The sequence below is a fragment of the Rhinolophus sinicus genome, chromosome 1, assembly GCF_057876585.1.
Source record: "Rhinolophus sinicus isolate RSI-liver-muscle chromosome 1, RSI-T2T, whole genome shotgun sequence".
NCBI lineage: Eukaryota > Metazoa > Chordata > Mammalia > Chiroptera > Rhinolophidae > Rhinolophus > Rhinolophus sinicus.
In genome coordinates, this window is record NC_142501.1 from 205,702,115 (window position 1) to 205,724,168 (window position 22,054).

At 40.8% G+C, this 22,054-nt stretch overlaps 1 protein-coding gene across 3 annotated transcripts in view; it reads left to right on the forward strand.

Moving 5' to 3' along the window:
• The window catches only part of PROM1 (prominin 1), a 93,787-nt gene that overhangs the window by 21,599 nt on the left and 50,134 nt on the right, over nt 1-22,054 (forward strand). For all 3 annotated transcript variants that reach the window (XM_019713028.3, XM_088792764.1, XM_088792765.1), the window contains one exon: nt 19,827-19,882. In XM_019713028.3, the coding sequence (XP_019568587.3) occupies nt 19,827-19,882 (56 nt within the window). The remainder of the gene's footprint in view (nt 1-19,826; nt 19,883-22,054) is intronic.

Below are 22,054 nucleotides of genomic sequence, written 5' to 3' on the forward strand. Positions count from 1 at the left end.
GCTTCTTCACAGGCAACCACTGTTCTCAGATTTTGTGTGTGCATTTGTGTGTCTGTGTCTTTTCAGACATATTTTCTGCAAGCAAATATGTGTATATGGTCTTTTCCCCACAAATGATAACATATTGCACATTAGTTGACACCTGACTTTCTTTTTAAACATACAACTTGGTCATTGTTTTATACTAGTACACAAATCTTCCTTACCCTTTTCTTATTGCTGCAAAGTCGTTCATTATTTATTAACTTGTTTCTACCATATTGCTGTTCTAAACAATGTTATAAATAACTTTTGTTATTTCACAAATGTGCAGGTATGTATGTAGAATACATTCCTAGAAATAGAATTGCCAGATCAATTTATAATTTTGTGAATTTGTACTTTTAGTAGATAGTTGCCTTAATCGCACTCCATAAAGTTTGACTCAATTTAATCCTACAATAGCAATGCAAAAATATATCACTGAATTGTGTCCAGTGTCTTGTAAACAAATTCTCTATACTGCATACATGGAACTCAAGACTCAGAGAGAAGAACTCACTTAGCCAGGGTCACACAGCTTGTGAGTGGGCAGAGCAGGAATTTGAACTCAAATCTGTCTGATTTCAGCATCTTTCTCATTTCATTATGCCCTTAGACTAGGCTATTGCACATTCCCTCTTAGTGGGATTGAACAACACACCTCATGGAAAATGCTTTGTAAGTTTTACTTCCTAGAAGTCTAGAAAGAGAAGCAAGTAGATTGATTGTAAACATTTGATATAAAGGTTAATTCTGGTTATTACTCATTGGGTCTTAGACCATTTCCAAAGTGCCTTTGCAGATATTGTACTGCTTGTTTTATAAGTAAGGCTTCCCCACTGTAAAAGGAATGGGCTCCAGAATTAAGGGCTGAATGGCCTCTACAGGCTCCTAATGTGCCTTTAAATGAAAAATTAATGTTCATTTTGTTCAATTTATTTTTAGTCATTCTTCCCTTCTACACCTGTTTAATTTTCTTTCTTAAATTTTTGAGTTAAGCATTTGCTTCTCTCATTTTTGTTCTGATTTCCTATTGAGTGCATTTAACTCTTAAGTCTATAACATTTCTCCTGAGAACAGTTTCAACTTTATCCTGTTGGTTTTGAAATGTGGTGTTCTCATTTTAGATTTCTAAGAGTTTATAATTTCAATTTTGGTTTCCCCTTTTACTCAGTTTGACTAACATCAATGGGGTAAATTTTACCCTTTTGAAAAGGATTGAATGACAACCGCTGAGCATGCGTTGTTCTAGTCCGTTTATACGAACATTTCAAGCCTTCATCTGTGTGTATTCAGCTGTCTATCTGGGCTTTGCCCTGAACTCTGAGCTCTGTACCCAGAGTGACTCCTGGTGAGCCTTTCTTTCATGCGTCTCTCCTCATTGCTTTCTGAAATTGCACCATGAAACGCTTCCCTTCAGGAACTGTTGAAACTGTTGTTGATTATGTCTTAGCGTTTCTTTTTGGTAAGAGGATGTGGAAAAAACCCTTTCTGGTCTTAAGTTTTTCCTGAACAATTGTCCTGAGCAATTCTAGGTGGCTTCTGGGGAATTTTAGAATAGTGGCTCCCCCTTTAAGCCACAGGCATAGGACTCGGGTGCCCTTTGCCTCATATGCTCCATTTCCACAAATACCGACGCTATGAGTTCAGGCTGTGGGGATGGAACTAGGGGTCACATCCCTGTCTGCAAGCAGTTTAGGAGTTTCATCTTATGTCCCTGGGCTTGCTTTTCTTTTTTCTTTCTTCTTTTTTGTGTTATGTTAATTTTATACATAACCCTGTTAGCCTAGGTAGAATAAGAATAAAAATAAAAAATCCTAAAGGCCAAAATTTTATTGAGTAGGATGAAAAAAACCCCTCAATAATTTAAAACTAGAGGAGGGGGATGGAGAAGACTTCCCACGGCAACAATCTCAGTGAAAGTCGTCTCTTTAGTCTCGCCAGGAGAAGGGTAATTTACAGAAAGCAGCTTGAGACACAAAACTTCTGCTTAGTTTTCCTGTAGGGAGGACACTTCTTAGTTTAACACTGGGAGCCAAAAGGCGGTGATGTGACTGTTTATTGGTGTTTGGCATGTCTTTAGCATTTACGACCTATAAGTTCCTGAATTATCATTTTAAAACATTTTAATTTGATGGTGTCACTGATTCAATAGGACATGTTTATTACTTGAGATGAAGCCTCTCTTCAAGCCTGATTGGAAGTAAACAGCCTTGTATCCAGGGGACGAGGTGGTTGTACATATTGTAGTATCCTTCTGGAAACTGGCTGACCCAGAAACTCAGCCTAATGAGATTTGGACAGCAGGCTCCTAAGAGGGTGATTGATTGTGACATGCTGCATTTAATGCAGCCAAGTCTACCGTGGCGTGTAGTGAATAGATACCCAGGACTCCTGCATTGCAAGGAGTTGTATTTCTTTAAAGAGCCATTCACATGTAACATGTGCAATAGAAATAAAGCTGAGTGGAAATGAATATCTACTTTGAAATTCAAATTAATAGCGGCCTCCGAGGCCAGTGCTACCCAAGTATTGCATTGCAATAACGGGGAACGGAGCAGCCTTCCTGAAGACCAGTTTGCGCACAGATACATCCAGATGTATAGCAAACTTGTCCACTTCTCTCAGTCAGGACTACCCTCCCCATAGCTGAAGCTGCCCATCACTTGGACCATTGCAGTGTGCTCCTACTTACACAGACAGTGGGGAGGGCTGTACATAGTAACCTCCTAAGATCGTGATAGTTACACCAGCTGGCGTCCCTGCTCTACCGGGAACAAGCCACATGATGTCCTGCCTCAGCCCCTTAGCATCTGACTGTTCCCTTTGCTTGGACCATTCTTCTGCATGGCTTGTTTCTCATGTCACTTGGGTCTTTGATTAAATGTCATCTCCTCACAGAGATCGTCTCTGGCCACACTGTCTAATTTAGCACTCCTCTCCCCACTCCCTTATCTTGCTTCATTTTTCTTTGTAGCACATATCTTGGTGTTCTAGTAAATATTTGTTTGTCTTGCTAATTAGACTCTAAACATCTTGAAGTGTGGGACTGTACATTTCAATACTGTATCCTCAGTGCCTAGAATGTAGCAAGTGCTCAATAATTGTTAGTTACATGCATTAGTGGATACACTCTTACTCACTGTGCTGTGGTCACACTGACCTTTAAGTTTCCAGAAACTCTCCAAGCTCTTTCCTGACGCTGGCACCTTTGCACATACTGTGCCTTCCAGCTCTATGTTCTGTACCCTCTTAGTGGCTGGCTGGTTCCTTTGCATCTTCCAAATCTCTGCCTATGTTTCTTCCTCAGTTGGTAGCATTCCCTGACAGAGTGCAGCATGCTGCCTCTGCTTCTTCTTCTCCAACTCGCCCCCCATCTCACTCTCAGAGCCCCTCATCTTCACTTTGTCAGCACCCACAGTCCTGTGTTATAAGCACCCTCCCCTAGCCCCCTTTCCCACTGTAATTCTCTTCTGGCAAAATCCCAAATCTGCTTGTACTGTTTTCTGGTTCCTCCATTTTCTCATTTCTTTATCAGAGCAATTGACTGCTCCTAGAAAAAAATGCAACTGTGCCTGCTGTTCTCTCGTTATATTCACAGATCTCCAGGACACACACACACTTCGGACAGTTCTGACTCGCTTCTCAATAAATCCCCTGTCCCACTTCTTACTTGCATACTTTCTCTCCTCAAATTTCTACCCTGAACTCTCCTCCACCAGCCAGTGACCTCATACTTCACAGAGACAATGGATGGAATCACATGGAAACTGACTCATTCCTCCTTATTTTTATTTCCAGTTTTTCACTAGGGTTATTCACATATTTAGAATTATTTTCCCCAGTAGAGCTATTCATCAAAAGATAGGATCCTTTTCAAAGTCTTTAAAATAATTATCAGCTTACCAGAAGGTCCAGTAGTGGTTTATGCCACCACTAGTAATGTGTTGGGCATTTTAAAAACTGAATTAATTGCAAGGGACATAACGTCTCATTATTTTAATATATATTTTTGATTATTAGTGAGATTGATTGTTTTCCCATCTGTTTCTGTCGTGAAGAGTTTGTGAAATGCCTTTTGCCTAGTTATATAGCAGAGTCTTAGTCCGTTTAGTATTTCTTCTGTGACATTAGCTCTTGACACAGAAAACCCCTTACCTAATCTGTTTACTGTGAATTGGCATTAGGCTGTTGGGTTTTAGGGAATTTGTCATTTAGGGAAAATCATCTGGTCAGAAATAGTCGTCCAATATCATTCTTCCATTTTCCAGATGAGAACACCAAGGCCCAGCAACAGGAGGCTTGCTCCTTTAAGATCATACAGCTACATGAGAGTTGGTAGCATAACAAACAGGAAAGAGGAGACTGGGGAGGTGCTGCCTGGGAGGTTTCTGAGCACACAGGGGGCCTACTGTGTTGTTTGCAATTGGATTCCTGCTGCTTGGAGCACAGTAGGAGCTTTTGTTGAATACATATGCTCTAATTGACTAAGTAAGCAAACTATTTAATCATTTTTTGTAATGTCATTCATTACAAATGCAGCAGATATACCTTTATTTACTGCCATTTTACAAATAGTATGTGTTAATACAAAATACACAGAAAGAGAGAACAAAAAAGGTGCATTTTTCACCAGCAATAACCTGTGTTTACATTGGCTGATTGCTTTTCAGATTGTTTTCCTAGGCTGAGAGTTATTTTTGCTATTGATTTTATGTTGCTAAAAATCCCACTATGATGTCCCCATATAGACTGTAGGCATAAAGGTCTGACCTAGAACAAAAGCAGAAACAAGTTTACATCATCGGGTTTCAAACCATTTACCACTGGCCTGTGTATGCAAATTGTCTAGGACTGGTGTGCTTGAGGGTTGAATGATTTTTTTTTTTAAATTATGATAAATGAGATAAAAAAATATATAAAAGTTTGCCCATTTAAAAAACAGACTGAATTAAGGAATTAGAACTGTAAGAAAATCAGATTTTGCCTGATGTTTAATGTACCATGGAACAGCGGGGTTTTCAAGTTCAGCAATAATGGTGATTTGGGATTCTGTTGTAGTTTGTAAGAAGTCTGATTTCTCAGCCCCCACCTCCTTGGAGGCTTTAATGAAGAAGCTGAGGTGAAGGACGTGCAGGAACTTTTTAAAACAAGGCAAAACTTCTTAAGAATAATATACCACGTTTGACTTCTAGATTTTTTTTTTTTCAAGGAAAATATTCTTGCCCAGAAGAATATTAGCTTCTGAGATCTCGTTTAGCTGTCTTGTTTGGGGCATGCAAATTTTACTGAACCCTTGACACAGGTGCATACCACTGGGTTGGGGATTATGAGATTTACGTGGGAGAGAGAACATTTCCTACTTTAAAGAATGGACAGTCTCTAGTTTAGGAGACAAAATGTATTTACAGAGAATAAATAGTCCAGGGAACATGTAAGCCAGTGGGTCATCAAATGTCACAAGTGAGTGGTGAGTTGTAAGGGTTTAGCAATAAGGGAAGTCAGCTCAAGTTTTAACTTACAAGGCTAGCGTGAGGGTTTTGATAGATGGGGGAATCACATCAGCAAGTCTCAGAGGGGTCACGAGCAAGTCAGGTTTTGTTTGGGGGACCAGGGAAGAGATGTGGCTGGATTAGAGGGGTCTTGTTTGGAGGGAGATGTAATTATAGCAACTGCCAATTTATTGCTTAGTATGTGTGGGGCATCTTGTTCAAAGCTTTTCACATATTTCATAATAATGGACATTATGTCCTGCATTTTAAAATTGAGGCCCAGGGACGTTAAATATATCGCCAAGGTCACAGCATTAAGTATCAGATCTATTAATAGAAACTGAATTAAGGATTGCCTGATTTATGGTGACCACTTCATTTATCATCTAAACCAGGACATTTTAAGAATAAAAGGGAACACTGGTGATGATTAGGCCAGAACAACAGGTCTGTCTGGGCAACCAGGATTGTCTGGGAAATCCAAAATACACGTTTGGTCACCCTAACTCCAAATCCTGCGCTTACTTTGATTTTAATTGGAAGGAGAGGGTCACATTACAGATAGTTTTAATGATAACATAAAAGTGGTTGTAGACTAATTAATCTAATAGAATGGAATAGAGTAGGAGAGGAGAGGGAGGCCAAAGGAATAATCAGTAGGCGACTTCATTAAAAGTAGATTAGATGTGATGAAGAGCTGAGTTAGATGGTGGAGTGTGAGGGAAGTAAGATTATTTACAATAAAAAATTTCAAACCTATCCCAAACTTGAAAAAAAGATAATACAATGAATTCTCCATATGCCAGTTGTCCTGTTGAAAAAAAAAATATGTGGTTTTATCTTGTTTCCTCTAGTGTCTTCTTTTTTCTTAAATTTTTTTTTTTTTGGCTAGAATTCATGTGTAACATCATTTCACCTTCCACCTCAATGTGAATTTCTAAAGAATATGGAATTTTCTTTTTGCTATCCAACTCACCAAAATTTATACTAGTTTTTTTACTGTTCATTCTCATTATTAAGTTTAATATCCACATTTCCTTGATTATCTTTTTACTGAGTCCTTTCTTCCTTTGAATCAGAATCCCAGCAAGGAAGAAGGAAACCACAAAACGCTGTGACTCTCCAAAACCGAGTCCAAAAGTTTTGAGCTTAATAAGCAGGAAAATAGGTTAACTGGCTACTGGGTACTGGAAGTACAGTTTGGAAAAAAAGAGTTTGAAAGAATTTACAGAGAAAGATGGGAAAAAATCCAGGAACATTTTTCCTTCCTGGTTTTTCTTTTTTTTTTTTTTTTAAAGATTTTATTGGGGAAGGGAAACAGGACTTTATTGGGGAACAGTGTGTACTTCCAGGCCTTTTTTCCAAGTCAAGTTGTTGTCATTTCAGTCTTAGTTGTGGAGGGCGCAGCTCAGCTCCAGGTCCAGTCGCCGTTTCTAGTTGCAGGGGGCACAGCTCACCAACCCTTGCGGGAGTCGAACCAGCAACCTTGTGGTTGAGAGGATGCACTCCAACCAACTGAGCTATCTGGGAGGCAGCTCAGCTCAAGCTGCCGTGTTCAATCTTAGTTGCAGGGGGCGGAGCCCACCATCCCTTGCGGGACTTGAGGAGTTGAACCGGCAACCTTGTGCTTGAGAGCCCACTGGCCCATGTGGGAATCGAACTGGCAGCCTTCGGAGTTAGGAGCTTGGAGCTCTAACCGCCTGAGCCACCGGGCTGGCCCCTGATTTTTATTTTGAATAATTTAAAATCTTTAGAAATGTTATAATAGTATAAATGAACACCTCTGTATCCTTTACCTGGATTCATCAATTATTAATATTTTGCCACACCACTAAATATGTATGTGCATCTCAGAAGAATAAGTCATTATTCTACATGACAACATGCAAGGATGACACTGAAGACATTTAACTTTAGGATGACACTTTTATCTAATATACAGTTTATATTTGTATTTCTCAAAATTTTCTATTAACGTTCTTTATATTTTTTATTCCCTAAATCTGGTCAAGAATCCTGCTTTGCCTGAGTCAATTTAATCTCCTCTAATCTAGAACAATTCCCTAATCCCCCCTTTTTTTTGTCTTTATGATATACAAAATTTTTTGAAGAGCCTAAGCCACTTTTCCCCGAAAAATGTCTCTCAATTTTGAAATTATCTTGATTTCTCAGGATCAAATTCAAATAAAATATTTTGTCTGGGGTCCTACACAAATGCTGTACCCGCTCAATGGATCACATCAGGATTGATGTCAATTTGTCCCATTATTGGTGAAATTAGGTTTGATGGTTTGGTTACAGTGGTATCTTCCAGATCTTTCCATATCCTGTCCTGTTCCCCAACAATCATTTGCCTAGTGCTTTTAGCATCCATAGATTATATTCTTGCCTTAATAAATCATCACTGTGATGGTTATAAAATGGTAATGTTCTATCATTTCTTTCCCCCATTTGTTACCATGTTTCCCCAAAAATAAGACCTAGCCAGACAATCAGCTCTAATGCATCTTTTGGAGCAAAAATTAATGTAAGACCCAGTCTTATTTTACTATAAGACCGGGTCTATAACAATATAATATAATATCGTTTCTTATATTAATTGTTGCTCCAAGAGACGCGTTAGAGCTGATTGTCTGGCTAGGCCTTATTTTCGGGGAAACACGGTAGTAGTTAGTAAGCTTCCTACTATATCAGAAGTGTCCTGGTACCATGTTATGGGAATGAGGTAAACCCACATAGTCTAGGGTTTCCCAAGGATTCAATCAGTGGTGATTTTGTGAGTGGCCTGAACAGAGCTAAAGGATTTGGATTCTGTGGGAGTTCAGTGAATGTATGTTTTTACACACAGATGTAGAAATAGGGTAGGGAGCCCTGAGCTTCTCCGATTACTGAGGAAGTTTTATTGGGTCTGGGATTCTCAGTGAGGGCCCTCCAAGTGCTGAGCTATCATAAAGCATTCCTTTTCTTTTTCTTTCTTTCTTTTTTTAAGTGCAGATATAATGTATTTAGGAAAATTTATTACTTAAATTCCTTACTTCTGACAGTTTCTAGAAATGGCCCAAAGAACAGTACCATTTCTATTCTTAAGGAACTTAGAACTTTTAAGCATCATCTGCATTTTTTTTTAACTTTTATTTATTTTAAGTGTGTTTTTCCAGGACCCATCAGCTCCAAGTCAAGTAGTTGTTTCAATCTAGTTGTGGAGGGCGCAGCTCACAGTGGCCCACATGGGGATCGAACCGGCAACCGTAGTGGTAATGAGCATTGCGCTCTAACCAACTGAGTTAACCAGCCACCCCGTAAAGCGTTTCCTTTTCATCTCCACTGGCTGCCCGTTTTCTGATCCCATAGCTAATAATCTCTATGCCTATAGATAGAAATCCAGCAGAAGTTGGTTTGTGTTAAAATTGAAAGAATTTAATGGTCTTTGGGTATTTCATTCCCTTTCTCTTCATTTGGGGTTTTGTTTTCTGACACTCGGGAAGTTTATGTAGGAGAGATTCAAAGCAAATAAGCAGGTGTCATATTTGTATTGGGTTTGGGAAGTTGTCTTTGGGGGGCCACTGAGCTCTTACTAATCCCAGTCTCATTCTGAGTTTCTATCTCTGCTCTCATCCCCGCCACTAGGAATAACTGGAAGACTGTTAAAATGCTGGGCTCACTCAACTGGTGTCAGGAGTCAGGAGTCAGGTCCCAGCTTACTTGCTTCCAGAAAAAACATTTTGTGACCAAAGACAGCCCTGGGCCTGGGCACCCTGACCAGTCAGCCAATGTGGGTCTATTGTTGATCCCAGAGAGACGGGACCTTGTGTGGAGTCTGACCTCCCAAAGCACATCCGGTGAGGCTTTGCATCCCACTCAACCCATGCCCAAGCCAATGCCCTCCACTCAGCATCTTATGACATAAATATCAGCTCATTTTGAGCTCGTGAAGTCTTGACACACAGTAGGTACATCCTTAACAGAGTGATGGATATTTAGAGTTTTTAGGAAGCTCAGAGATAATTATTTGTTAACGGCCTCCCACTACTCAACAGATTCTTACTGATAAGGTGGCTTAACATTTACAGATGAGGAATCTGAGACACAAAATGGTTAAGCGACTTGCAAAAGGCCACGTAGCCATTAAATGACAGGGCTGGAATTCTCTGTTCTTAACTGCTATGCTAATTTTCTGTCTTTCCTCATCTGCCACCTTGGATTTTGAATTTAAACAGTACCAATTATTTGTAATTCCTTAAACCAGTCATTTTATTTGCACCTATACATTCTGTTCTTTTTCCCTGAAATTTCTTCCTTGTCACTTAATAATTGGATACATTTCTACTCTTTTAAGACAGTTTAAATATCACCTGCTCCGGTAAGTCTTCCTTACTCCCCACAACTCTCCTAACCTACCCCGCTGATACTGAAACTTGCATGGCCGCATCCTCCCACATGGCACCGTCTGCTTCTTTGTATCTCTGTATCCGCCATGCCAGTGGGCTGTTTATGTCATCCCTGTATGAGCCCCTTAACAACATGGATTGTATCTTTTCATCTCTGTATCTTAGTACCCAGTACTGGGTCTGGGACACATTCATGCCTATTAAATATTTTTGTGAATGTAGTCTGACCATGTTATTACACATGTGAGAAAACTTAGGCCCCAAGAATGTAAAGGATGTACTGAATATATTGGAGCCAGTAAATGGAGAACTGGGACTAAGACCAAAGTCTCTCATCTCCCAGTCTTATCCTCTTACCTGCCATTAATAGATGTTTTGCTAATATTTAGCTTGGATTGAGAAGCCCAGAGATATATCTTTTCATAAACTACCACTACAGCTGCCACCATCACCACCATCACCACCACCTCCCCCTCCTCCACCACTTGAGGGCATTTATTTTGTGTCAGGTATCATCTGAGTGTTTTACACGTAGTATTTACATTGCTTAGAATAAGCTCGCAAAGTTAGTTTTATTAACCCCATTTTACAGATGAAGAAAGAAAAGCATAGAGAATTGAAGCCAATGGTCCAAGTTACTCCACATGCCCACAGATGGCGAGGCTGGACCTGCAGTCCGAATCCACACAGGGTTGCCTTGTGGAAAGAGCACAGGCTTTGGCATTAAAAGGATCCTGAGTTTGCATTCCTGCCCCACTATTTATTATCTGAGTGCTCTCCTGCATCTTCCTGAACCTTTCTGAACCCCAGCTTCCACATTTGGGAATGAGAATGACACTGCTTCCCCTCAAAATTTGTAGGAGGAGTCTGCTAGATGCCCACCTCACGTCATTTGCAATCTCTTTGCTAAGCTCACAAGGAGCACTTTGCTTTCTCTCCAACTTACAGATGATGAAACAGAGGCCCAGAGAGTTTCTGGTCCCATATACAAGTCAGGCACAAAGCTTCTAAGTCCTGGAGGCAGCCACATTTTTTGGAGCCTGACTGATCCTACATCTCATGCTTTTCCTGCTCTGCCACCTGGCCCAAAGCACTAAGCTCAGTGAGTGATTCATGGTGCCCAATTAACACACTTTACTTCCCCTCCCTTTCCTCTAACGTACTCTGAGAAAGTTAGAATGCAAGGGAAGAAATAAAATCCATATGTTGGAGATTCGGACAGAGCAGGACCAGTTATTACAATTTTAGAGAATTGCCACTGGGCTGACTTATGGTAAAAAACAAAAACAAAAAACATTTAAGGAGAGTAGAGCCCTCTTATTCAACATGAGTATGACTGATGGTTAGTTAAAGTTGGTAAATACAGGGAATCCTAAAAATTATATATACTTTTCTTAAGCATTTCATTTTACCCTGAATTATAAATATAAATCCCCTTAACATTTTTTTTTAAGTTTCTGTCATTGAAAGTTCTAACATCTGAATTATCTCTGAGTCTGATTCTATTGTATTCTGTCTTCACAATGGGTTATTTTCTTTTGTGTTTTTTTTTTTTTTTTTTTTTGTGTGTGTGTGTGTGTCTTGTAATTTTTTATTGAATGCTGGATACCACCTATAGAACTGTAGAAACTGGGGTGAATGTATCTGGATATGGACATGTGTCCTCTCCCATCAGGCTGTTACTGTGGGAGCTTGAGTCCCTCTGGTTAGGACTTGAGCTGGTTTGAGTTGGTTTGCTGCCCTCATCACCTTCAATGTGCCACAGCTTAAATTCCTTGGACGGTGGACTGCAGCCACTTCGTGTGTAGTGTGGGGCCTGGCATGCCAGAGGATATTACTCTGTGTTCCTGTTCCACCCTCAGCTTTTAGCTGTCCCTACTCAGCAGTGCCACAGACGGCTCCCTCCTGCTTTTGCTACTTCCCTCATGATGGAAGTGCTTGTCACTTGGAGCCAGATTCCTGGTGGGAGGCAACAGGGCGTGTCTGTTATCCTGGTCCAGCCTCAGGCTTAGGCAGACCCTGTGCCTCTGAGCCTGGGGAGAAGAGTGGGGCGTTCTCAGTGTTCCTGTACCTCCTCCACATGGCAGCTAAACTGTTAGCTGGAGGCGGTGTCAGTGTGAGAGCAGAGTTTTATACCCTGATCCCAATGGTAGCGTGCCTACAGGTGTTTATCTTTCCCCAGAGTGGAAAGTTTTGCTACTGCTCCGTGCTCCTGCAACAATGGGCCTTTCCCATGTCCTACAGGCAGGGGGATTCCAATCTCTTCCCTGCAGACAGCTTTTGCCTGTGCTCCCACCTTAGAAGCAATGGGCTTTGCCTTGGCCACGGGCAGAGAGGGCCCACTGCCTCCCCCCAGTGACTTTAAGGCTTTTGCTTCATCTGAGAGAAACATCTAAGGATACAGATGGGGCTTCGTGCTTGTCCCCCAGCTACAGCCCATCACCTCCCCCATAGCTTTGGGGGGACATTCTCCAGGTTTTCTCCAAAGACTGTCCCAGTCTCACTCTTGAGCAACCATAGGGGCTTGCAAGCCAAGGGAATCTCCTTGCTGTATCTGGAACTTAATAGAACCTTCCACACAGGCATGCTAGCCCACACTCGGCCTTCAAGAGCTTGGGAACATTTTAGGTGATTTCTTCTCACCAGCTTCCAAGAGGAAATTGTGTCCCTTGTCTCTCCTCGGAGGACTTGGTGCTCTTTAGAACCGATTGCTTTGCAGCCTCAGCTCTCTGGTGGGCCAAGGAAAAGCAACAATGTCATCTGTGACCTGCCTAGTTCTCCCCGCTGGTGAGAGGGGCGTTGTTCTGCAGATTCCTACTTCCTAATTCCCCACTGAACAATCTTAACGTCCGGTGAGTGTGAGTCTCCTGATAGGAATTTCCCCGGCAACACAGCTTTTATGATTTCCACTTTGTGTTTTATGCCAGTAACAAGAATTTGTGGTGGAAACGTAGGCTGATTTTTTTTCTAGTGTTTTACTGGTTTTCTCTCTGAGCTTTTCCAGTTGCCCCCCCCTACACTGAATCCAACAGATCCTTTTCTTTTTTAAAACAATGCCTCTTGACTGAGTTTTTAAAAGCATAAAAAACACTTTACTGAGTTTTTAAAAGAATTTATATAAAAGACAACCTTTGCTTTTTGTAGTCATGTTTTACCTGTGTACGTAATATTTAATTAAATCATGTACTCGCCACAAGTACAACTAGCAGAAAGCAGTTTGGGGACAAACACACGAGACACTTGGAGAGACCACAACTCAGTTGGCGCAAGCAGGAGGGACTGACACACAACCACAAGAAAGTTGGTTCTGGTGCGTTATTAACAAAACACTGGAAGAGTGTATTTTGCCTGAAGCAAACACTTGTTGGGACAAAACTGGGCTTTCCTAGATCTTGACTATTTAATTATTTCTTTTGCAATCATTATTTATTGGGTAGCATCTACATTTTTCAGATTTTAGCCTCGTTTCTTTTCAGTTTTTTTTTTTTTTAAATGACAAATTCTACATGCTGAAATACTCTAAAAAGGACTCCGGAGCACATTTCCCACACAAGATGTTGTAAAATCTGATTACATTTATAGGAAGTAGAATTTTCATTCAATAGTATTAAGAACTATGTCTTTTTATGATTTGGGAGAAAGGGAAGTGTTAGAAGAGTATGTCAATAAAAGTAATTCATTTCAAAATTTCAAAATATTCTTTTAAAAATTAAAAGTGAACTCAAAGTATATACAGGGGTTAAAAAAAAAAAAGTCCTCCTTCATTCTGCTACTAGTGTCTCTTTCTGTCCCTGGTTGGGGGGAGGCGATTGTCAATATACGAGCCTTCTGTCACACAGCAGAACAAAATGGGGTTTAGATGATTTACATTCTCACAGGACTGTGTGTGGAAGCGTGTTGACCTTGGTAAAGACCAAAAAATGGAATTCAAACCACATCCTCAAGGCAAACTTTTCCCAGTGAACAGCAGAGGCAAAGGCTGTCAATTGAATTACACTTTCCAGGAATGTCTTGGGGAAGGAAACAGACCAGAAAGAATCCACAGATACTCCAGCGGTGTTCCCTGCCCCCTCTCCTTGGATTCATCAGGGCTGGCAATACAGCTGCCCCGCCTGGCCCAGGTCCAGGGGCCCCTTGACAGCACCCCCTCACTAGGGAGGCCACTGAGCCCCGAACCTTATCGGACAGGCAGCTGTGTCGAGGATTCCACGCTCCAGGAGACCCCAAAAGTCCCCCTTCACTTGTGCAACCTGAGTGCCTGCTTCCTCTGAAGGAATGTGACATGATTTAAGGGCAACCCAGGCCAGTAACAGGCTTGGCTGTCTGCTGCTTAAAGGTAAAATTAAATCCCAATGCATGGATCAGTGTGAACCATGGTCGGGAGAAAGCTGCAAGGGCCAGACTGGTCCCAGACGTTTGCATAAGGATAGCTTCCTGTGCAGCATTTTCCTGGGAGAGAGAGTCAGTGCCATCATTCATTTTGGTATGAGTCCATGTGTGTCAGTCCTTCAGGGAGACGCAAGCAGCTCCAGTCAATTAAAGAACTACAGTCACATGTTGACAGCTGTAATGAAGTATAAAGCACACCAAGGGTGCCCGCGTTGTATTTTTTTATTCAATTACAGTTGATGTTCAATATTATTTTATATTAGTTTCAGGTGTATGGCCTAGTGGTTAGGCATGTATATGATTTATGAAGTAATCTCTCCGATAATTCTGGTACCCACCGGATTGTATTTTAAATAAAGAAAAAGGGGGCTCACCCTCCAGAATACTTGATTATATTCTTGGAGGCAGCAGGAATACATCTGATAAGTCCTAATAAACCCGGCTTGGCTTCTAAAGGTCTGAAGCATCAATTCCTTTATTAAAAACCAAACCAAAGAGTTTAGTCATGTTGACAGAGGTTTTGAAGGGTAGAATGAAGTGCTCCGTGAAACTGAAGAGTGCGGGACGTTGGCTGTGTGAAGTGGTTGCGAAAATGCATATCACTTCAGTCTAAATTCAGATAGGCACATCACAGGCAGCAGGAAATATGCTACTCAGGGATTTGGTGAAGTCCAAGGTCAGAGGCAGTTGCATCCTGTGGGCCCCCAAAATCATTTCTTTGCGCTCAGCCTCACCCATACCAGCCACAGGAAAATGTGAGTTAAGGAGTGGGCAGGTCAGATTCATCCCAGTGACAAAGGAGAGTGAACACATTCAACCAAACAAGGCTGTTGGGAAGATGGGCTTCCTAAGTGCCTTCTTCAGAGAAGCGACACTTAACCTTGCAAGTAACAAACTAATTTTGTTCTGTCATTTTAGACAGAAATCTTCTCAAAAGACATTTACTTGCCTGCCTTTTAATTCAGCACACACCAAACATAAGTCAGTTTTGGGGAGTGGCTAAGGGCAATCTCTCAAGGTTAGCTGTCCTCTGAGACAATGCGTGGTCCCTGCCCTTGTACTAACTGGGTCCCGGTTGTGATCCTTTGCTTTGGCAGGGGCTCCCGTGTCAGGAGTTGCCATTAATGGTGGGGAGTCTGCCTGATCTGCATGCGACGGGGCTGCTCTGACGTGCTCTGCTCCAACACGCATGGCCAGAGTCCTGGTTCATGTTCTGTGTCTGCTTAGCCAGGCTGTAGTTCCCAATGAGTTAATGAAACGCTAAGCTGCTAAGCTAGGTGTTGTGGTGAAAGACTTTTGTAGATGTGGTTAACACCTCCAATTAGTTGACTTTAAGTGAAGGAGATTACTTTCAATATTGTGGGTGGGCATCATCCAATCAATTGAAGGTCTTAAGAGCAAAAACTGAGATTTCTGGAGGAAGAAGAAATTCTGCCTCAAGACTGTAACATGACCTGCCTGAGTTTCCAGGCGGCCAGCCTGCTCTAAAGATTTCATCCCCTACAATTCCTTAAAATAAACCTTTCTATATGTATCTCTATCTTATCTCTAGCTTCCTCTGCATCTCTATTTCTTATTGGTCTTGGTTCTTTGGAGAGCCCTGACTGACACAGGCAGTTATCCCAATGTTTGGGGATTAGAGTGTGGAGTGTATAGTTAGAGAAAAGGCTAGTCCTCTCCCCATTGAGTCACTGAAGAATCAAATAAGCCAAGTCCCCTCCTATCTGTAGGCAGTCTATGATCGCTGAGTGCTTTCTCTGAAATACTCGTGCTATGTATAGATGGTGTAATTTTGTGAGCCACTGATGCCATTTTCATCAACACTAAGCTTGTGGCTTGGATATGGTGTGGTTGGCAAAGTCAGCCTTTAAATTAGTGAGGAGCTTCTTTTACCATAGGTGCTATCTTAACTTACCTCCATTCCAGGCAGAGGTCTCATACTCAAATAGGACCTTGGCTTCTCATCAAATGATGGGCAAATAGATGTGTATTTATATGCCTTAAGTTAAGTCTGAGGCACAAGTCCCTGCCTTTCCTTTTTCCATTAACTTCCCATGTGTCAGAACTGATCGCACTTACTATGCTGATTCAACACCGATTTAAACATTTTCATGCAACTGAGTTGGCTTCTTAAAACATTTTTCTTGGTAAAAGGTAAACTAAGTCAAATTATCCAAATAACCAGAAATTTCTGAGTTTGTTTGAATTAATGAGATACATTCCTGTGAATCAGGAATTTCTGAAGCATAGAAAGAAAACCCAGTAAGCCTAGACTAATTAGGGAAGACCAGATTTGATAATACTGAATTACCTCTGTTTGTTATCTAAGATCCCTTCCATTTGGGAGCTCTGGGGAAAATGCTGGGGACCACCTACAGATCACATAAAAGTTTATGTTTTCACCAACAAATTTTGTACCTTGATATAAATCTTCACTCTCCTCCAGAAAGAGCAGCTGGTTCTCCCCATCCATTTTGACGGCATTCTGCGCACATAACTCTTGGAGAGGGTACCAAGATCTCAAGCCAACTTAGTCTTAATCCCTTTTTGATGCACATTTCCCAGAATAACACTGTAACCCGAGAGCATTTTCTTTAAATATTTTGGCAGCAGAGACACGCTTGAATCCGTAGTTGAAACTGGGTATGAACATGTGTTTTGTAGATTAGGAAAATTCAGTTGGTAGCGAAGCTTGTGAAGGGGTTATGGTCATTTAAGGCAGACACGTGGATAACTCTCAGGGCTTTGTAGACCCATGAATAACAGCAGGCAGGATGAGTTTTGTCTGAGCTATATTGCATTGCATTTGGCAGTGAGTTTTCTGGGTTCAAATGCCTTTTCATGCATTCTCTTGTATGAATACAGAAATTTCAATCTTTTAAGAAGATAGCTTTTAAAATCTCAGTTTACGTGAGTGCCAAGCTATTGGCTTCCCCCAGTCTCAGTCTGCTGTGTGATATGTATCTGTATATCCTCTCCTGTGAAAAATGAGGTAACCTTTGTTTGGTCAAAGCTGGTAGAATAGGCTACAGATAGAGGGTACACATAGCAGGAAAATGTTGGGTGTCTCAACTGGTGAAAGCTTTCTCAGTGAGGGTAAGCGTCACCATTTTCTATAACAAAGAAGCCAAAATTTCAGCACCAGTGCTTATTTCTCACTGCTCAGTCCAATGTAGGAGTAAGTGGTGGAGTAGAGAGGTCTGGACCCTTGGGCTTGCTCTGTCCAATGGTTCTGCCATTCCTTTGGGCTTCAGAATTCTCCACCTGATCCTCCATATTTGGCTGGGAGATGGGTAAAGAGGCCAAGCATTAATGGTCTTCTGGGAGGTTTGAGGCCACAGCTGGAAGAGTTGTGCGCACACATCTGCCCACATGCCACTGGCCAGAACTCAAGTCACACGGGCTTACCTTCCTGCAAGGGGGCTGTGGAATCAAGCAGCGGGCCAAAGAAAATGTGGTGCCATGGGTTCTGCTGAGCACTCACATTCTGTGCCACAAGCAGAAGGCCTGGAAAGGACAGAGCACTGACGGGTGCGTAGTGCTAGAGTGGAGGTGAAAAGGGTAACGTTTTCATGTGAGCACATCATATACCAAGCACGGCCCTAAATTTCTTCCTTAGGGCAAAAGGCCTTTTGCTCTTCCACACCCCGTGTAATGCCAGCCCATTCAGGAAGTTCACACTCTTGGAACTGTCTAGGTTTGTGTTTTATCTGGACTTGTCAGGCATTCCAGTAGGTTTGCCTACCTGCTCCTTGTCCCCTCAGGAACTTAGTCAAGACAGGGGCAAGTTGTCCAATGGATTTTTAAGATCCCGTGGAAAGTCTTTTATGCCTGGAAAGAGAGTTGTGTTCTAATTAATATTTAATTTATTAAGGTTATATATTTACAACGCTAGCTTTTATGCCTCGAAATTGAACTTGAATATCATTTTATTCTACTTCTAAAACTAATACTTTTGGTGAAAATCTGAATAATCTTTTTCATTTTGATCAGTGTTGATTTAATGCATACATTAACAGATTACGTCATTCTTAGTACAGGGACCGTCCACACCAGGTAAGTTTAAGATGTTGCCATTGAAGGTCAAAGGGAGATACTATGGTGTCTCCACAGAGAGACACTTAACCCTACTTATGCTCTTAATCACATTTCCCTGCAAACACTTAAGTGTCTGCGAGGGCTGACTCTGTGTGTGTGTGTGTGTGTGTGTGTGTATGTGTGTGTGTGTGTGTGTGTGTAATTTCTGTTAATAAGAGTTCTGAGTGCAAATAATAAACTTAACCTGACATTTAGGGGAAAGAACTGATTCACTCTCTAAAGTTTGTCCCTAAAGAAAAACCTGTTCTGTACATTTTAATCTCCAGTTTTAATGCTGAACACCATACTGCTTCTAAGTCTATAACTTCATTTTAGGCTTCATTTGAATAATTCTGTCTTGTTGCATCTGGTTAAAGAAACCAGAAGACATCAGGTAGAAAAAAAGCAACAGAATAATTAAAATGAGCTGAATATAAAACTTCAGTAAGACTTTTTAAAAACCTTTAAAACAAGACACCATAAAATTGGAACACTTTTGGCAGAAAAAAATGAGCAGCGATGGACAAAATTAATATTTATATAATAAATATGGACAAGTCACTCTCCCTGTCTGGGCATCCGGTTTGCCATATCATTACTAGATTAGGGAGTCAGAATGGGCCGTGGCTCTTAACCTATGTCAGAATTTGAAAATGCCCCAAATGAACAGGCACAAAAAAGTCCAATTTTGTATGACATTTCAGGGTTTCATGCAGTGTTTAGAGGTGGGAAGGGAGAGATGTCCCATGCGATTCAGAACTCTCAGGTTAGGTTAATTGTAAGATTCCTTTCATTTGTAAAACATTATATAAATGTGAATTTATTAAAGAAAAAATTGCATTCATAGTTCCGAATAATTAAGAATTAGCAATTTCAGTGTAATGTTTTTATCAGTGACTATTAACGAAGTATATGTTGTTTGCTAGTCTAGATTAAGGTGTATTGTGAGAAACTGAAAACTCTTAAAAATGATAACCCTCTAATTCTGCCATTGGCAAAATAGTGAGTCAGAAATATTTATCCTACTGTCTTTGCTTTAGAGCCTCATTAGCTCAATTATTTACCTACATTAAGAAATAGGAATAATTCTAAGAATACTACCGTGTTTCCCCGAAAATAAGACCTAGCCGGACAATCAGCTCTAATGTGTCTTTTGGAGCAAAAATTAGTATAAGACCTGGTATTATATTATATTATATTATATTATATTATATTATATTATATTATATCATATTATATCATATGACTGGGTCTTATATTAATTTTTGGGGTCTTATATTAATTTTTGCTCCAAAAGACACATTAGAGCTAATTGTCCAGCTAGGTCTTATTTGCTTAGAAACATGTTATATAAAGGTAATTTGTGAACATATATAGACCTTTATTTTCTAAATATGCATTTTATATTTTTTACTGAAAAAATAATCTTGCTATTGTTTTGTGGCTTTTCTTTTCCCAGATATTTTAAGGAAAATAATACAAAAGAAGTTTGACCTCTCAACTGATTATGAGAAGGTAATTTTTATTGATATATTTGTTGCTAAAATAAGCATGAGCAAAATTTTGGCTGACTTGAAAGTAAATCTTTAAACAACTGGTTATTTATTCTGTGAACTTAGTAACCTTTTCTGACTAGGAATTTCTAAAGAATATTGAAACGTTTTATAAATCCCATTTACAAAAGCTGTGTTTGAAGAAACATTCACCTTTCAAGTTATATGTTATTTAAAAATGAAGATTTCCATAAAGGAAGTATTATGCCACCTTTTCAGCTGAGGAGGGAGAGCTCTACCTACAGTTGACCCTTGAACAGCGTGAGAATTAGGGGTGCCAATGCCCCCACACAATTGGAAATTCATGTATAATTTTGACTCCCCCAAAACTTAAGTACCAATCGCTGTCGAATGAACTCAAAAAAGAGTCTGGAGGCATTGCTATGAATAAATGAAAAAGATTTATTCATGGGTCTTAAACCTTGCCAACCGAAACACAAGTAGGCAAAACCCAGAAGGTGTTCTGAAGAAGAAAGAAAAGTTCAGAGTTGTTACACTAACGTCACATTCTTGAGACTAATACGTCCTGCGTCTTAGCTTCTGGATTGGTCCGAGATGATGACCCACTAGGTGACCAGTGGTCTGGATAATGAATATCAGGTGGTCTGAATACGCGAACACTCTTTCCTTAGTCCTTCAGGGGTCACCACAGGGTTATCTGGAGGTTTGATGTGCATCCAGGCATTGACACTGGATGTGAAAGTTCAAAAGTTGAAGTTCCCAGGTGGTTAAACCAAGAATACAATTGTTTCCTGAGACCTCATCCTATTTGGTTTCATTAATTTAGCAGCTTGGCTATAGTGACTCCATTTTATTTCTTCACCCTACTTCATTCCTCATGGCCTACTCTTGGCCTTACCGATAATATAAACAGTCGATGAACACATATTTTTATGTTATATGTATTATATACTATATTCTTCCAATAAAGTAAGTGAAGAAAAATGTGATTGAGAAAATCATAAGGAAAATACATGTATAGTACTGTACGTATTGATTGAAAAAAATGTGCGTATAAGTGGACCTGTGTAGTTCAAACCCATGTTGTCGAAGGGTCAACTGTAGAATTGTTTGAACATCCTTAGAAACAAGGATGGGTACTTTGTTTTAAAAGATAGTTTGTTAAAAAGTAGCTTCCCATTTGAACAATGTTTTTGAGCGCTCCGTGTGTGTACTTGGCTAGGATTGGAAGGACGATGGAGATGAGCAAGATAACCTTTGGTCTCAGGAGGCACGCTGCAGAGACAGTATCTAATTATTTAAAGAAGAGGGGAAGGAGAAGAAGGAAATAACTAGACTTATAAGTAATGTGCAGAGGAGCGTAGAGGAAAAATAATTCATTCTGACCAGAAGTTGGGACTTGTTATAAAAAGGATAAGGAGGGCTGGAGCAGGTGGGGCGGTAGGTGGCTTTGCTGGCATTCCAGGCTGCGGGGACCACACGAGCCACGAGGACATGGTGTGGAAGACAGAAGCCCATGGACAGGGCTGGTGGGTGAGGAAGGAGAGGAAGGAAAGGTGAGCTGGGGCCGCATCCTAGGGGAGGACCTTGCGTACCTTGCTAAGATAGGTGGACAGTATTTTCAGAAAACATCATACGGTACCTTTCACATCTCTACGTAATACCAAGGTGCTGGTAATTCACTCCGCTGGCATCTACCTAAACTGAAGGATGTGATCTTTTGATTTTGGTTTATGATGAGCATAGGTTGCCAGTGAAACAAACAGGCAAATGTGTGTTGCATTGAATGTTATGAAAATAAAAAATAGTTGAATCTGTTCATCAGGCTTTTAGTCCTGCAGGGCCGGGTACTTTGTTCTCCCCTTTCCCGGTACAAAGTGGTTAACAAGACAATGATAAAAGCAGTGGGAGTCAGGCTGCCACTCTCCATCGCAGAATTCTCAGCTGGGCAAGTCCCAACTGTGGTCAGCTTGGTATTAGATTTGGAGTTCCTGTAAAATCGGGGTTCCTTGAATCCTGATTTCCTCTCTACATCAGATGCCTTTGCAAACTGATAAGAACCATTGGGGTGGGGGTGGAGTGGAGAGAGGAGACAGAACTGAGCCCACCTGAATGAACTGAATCCTACCATAGGTGTGGCTTGGGTCATGTTTCCCACAGTGACCCGAGGAAG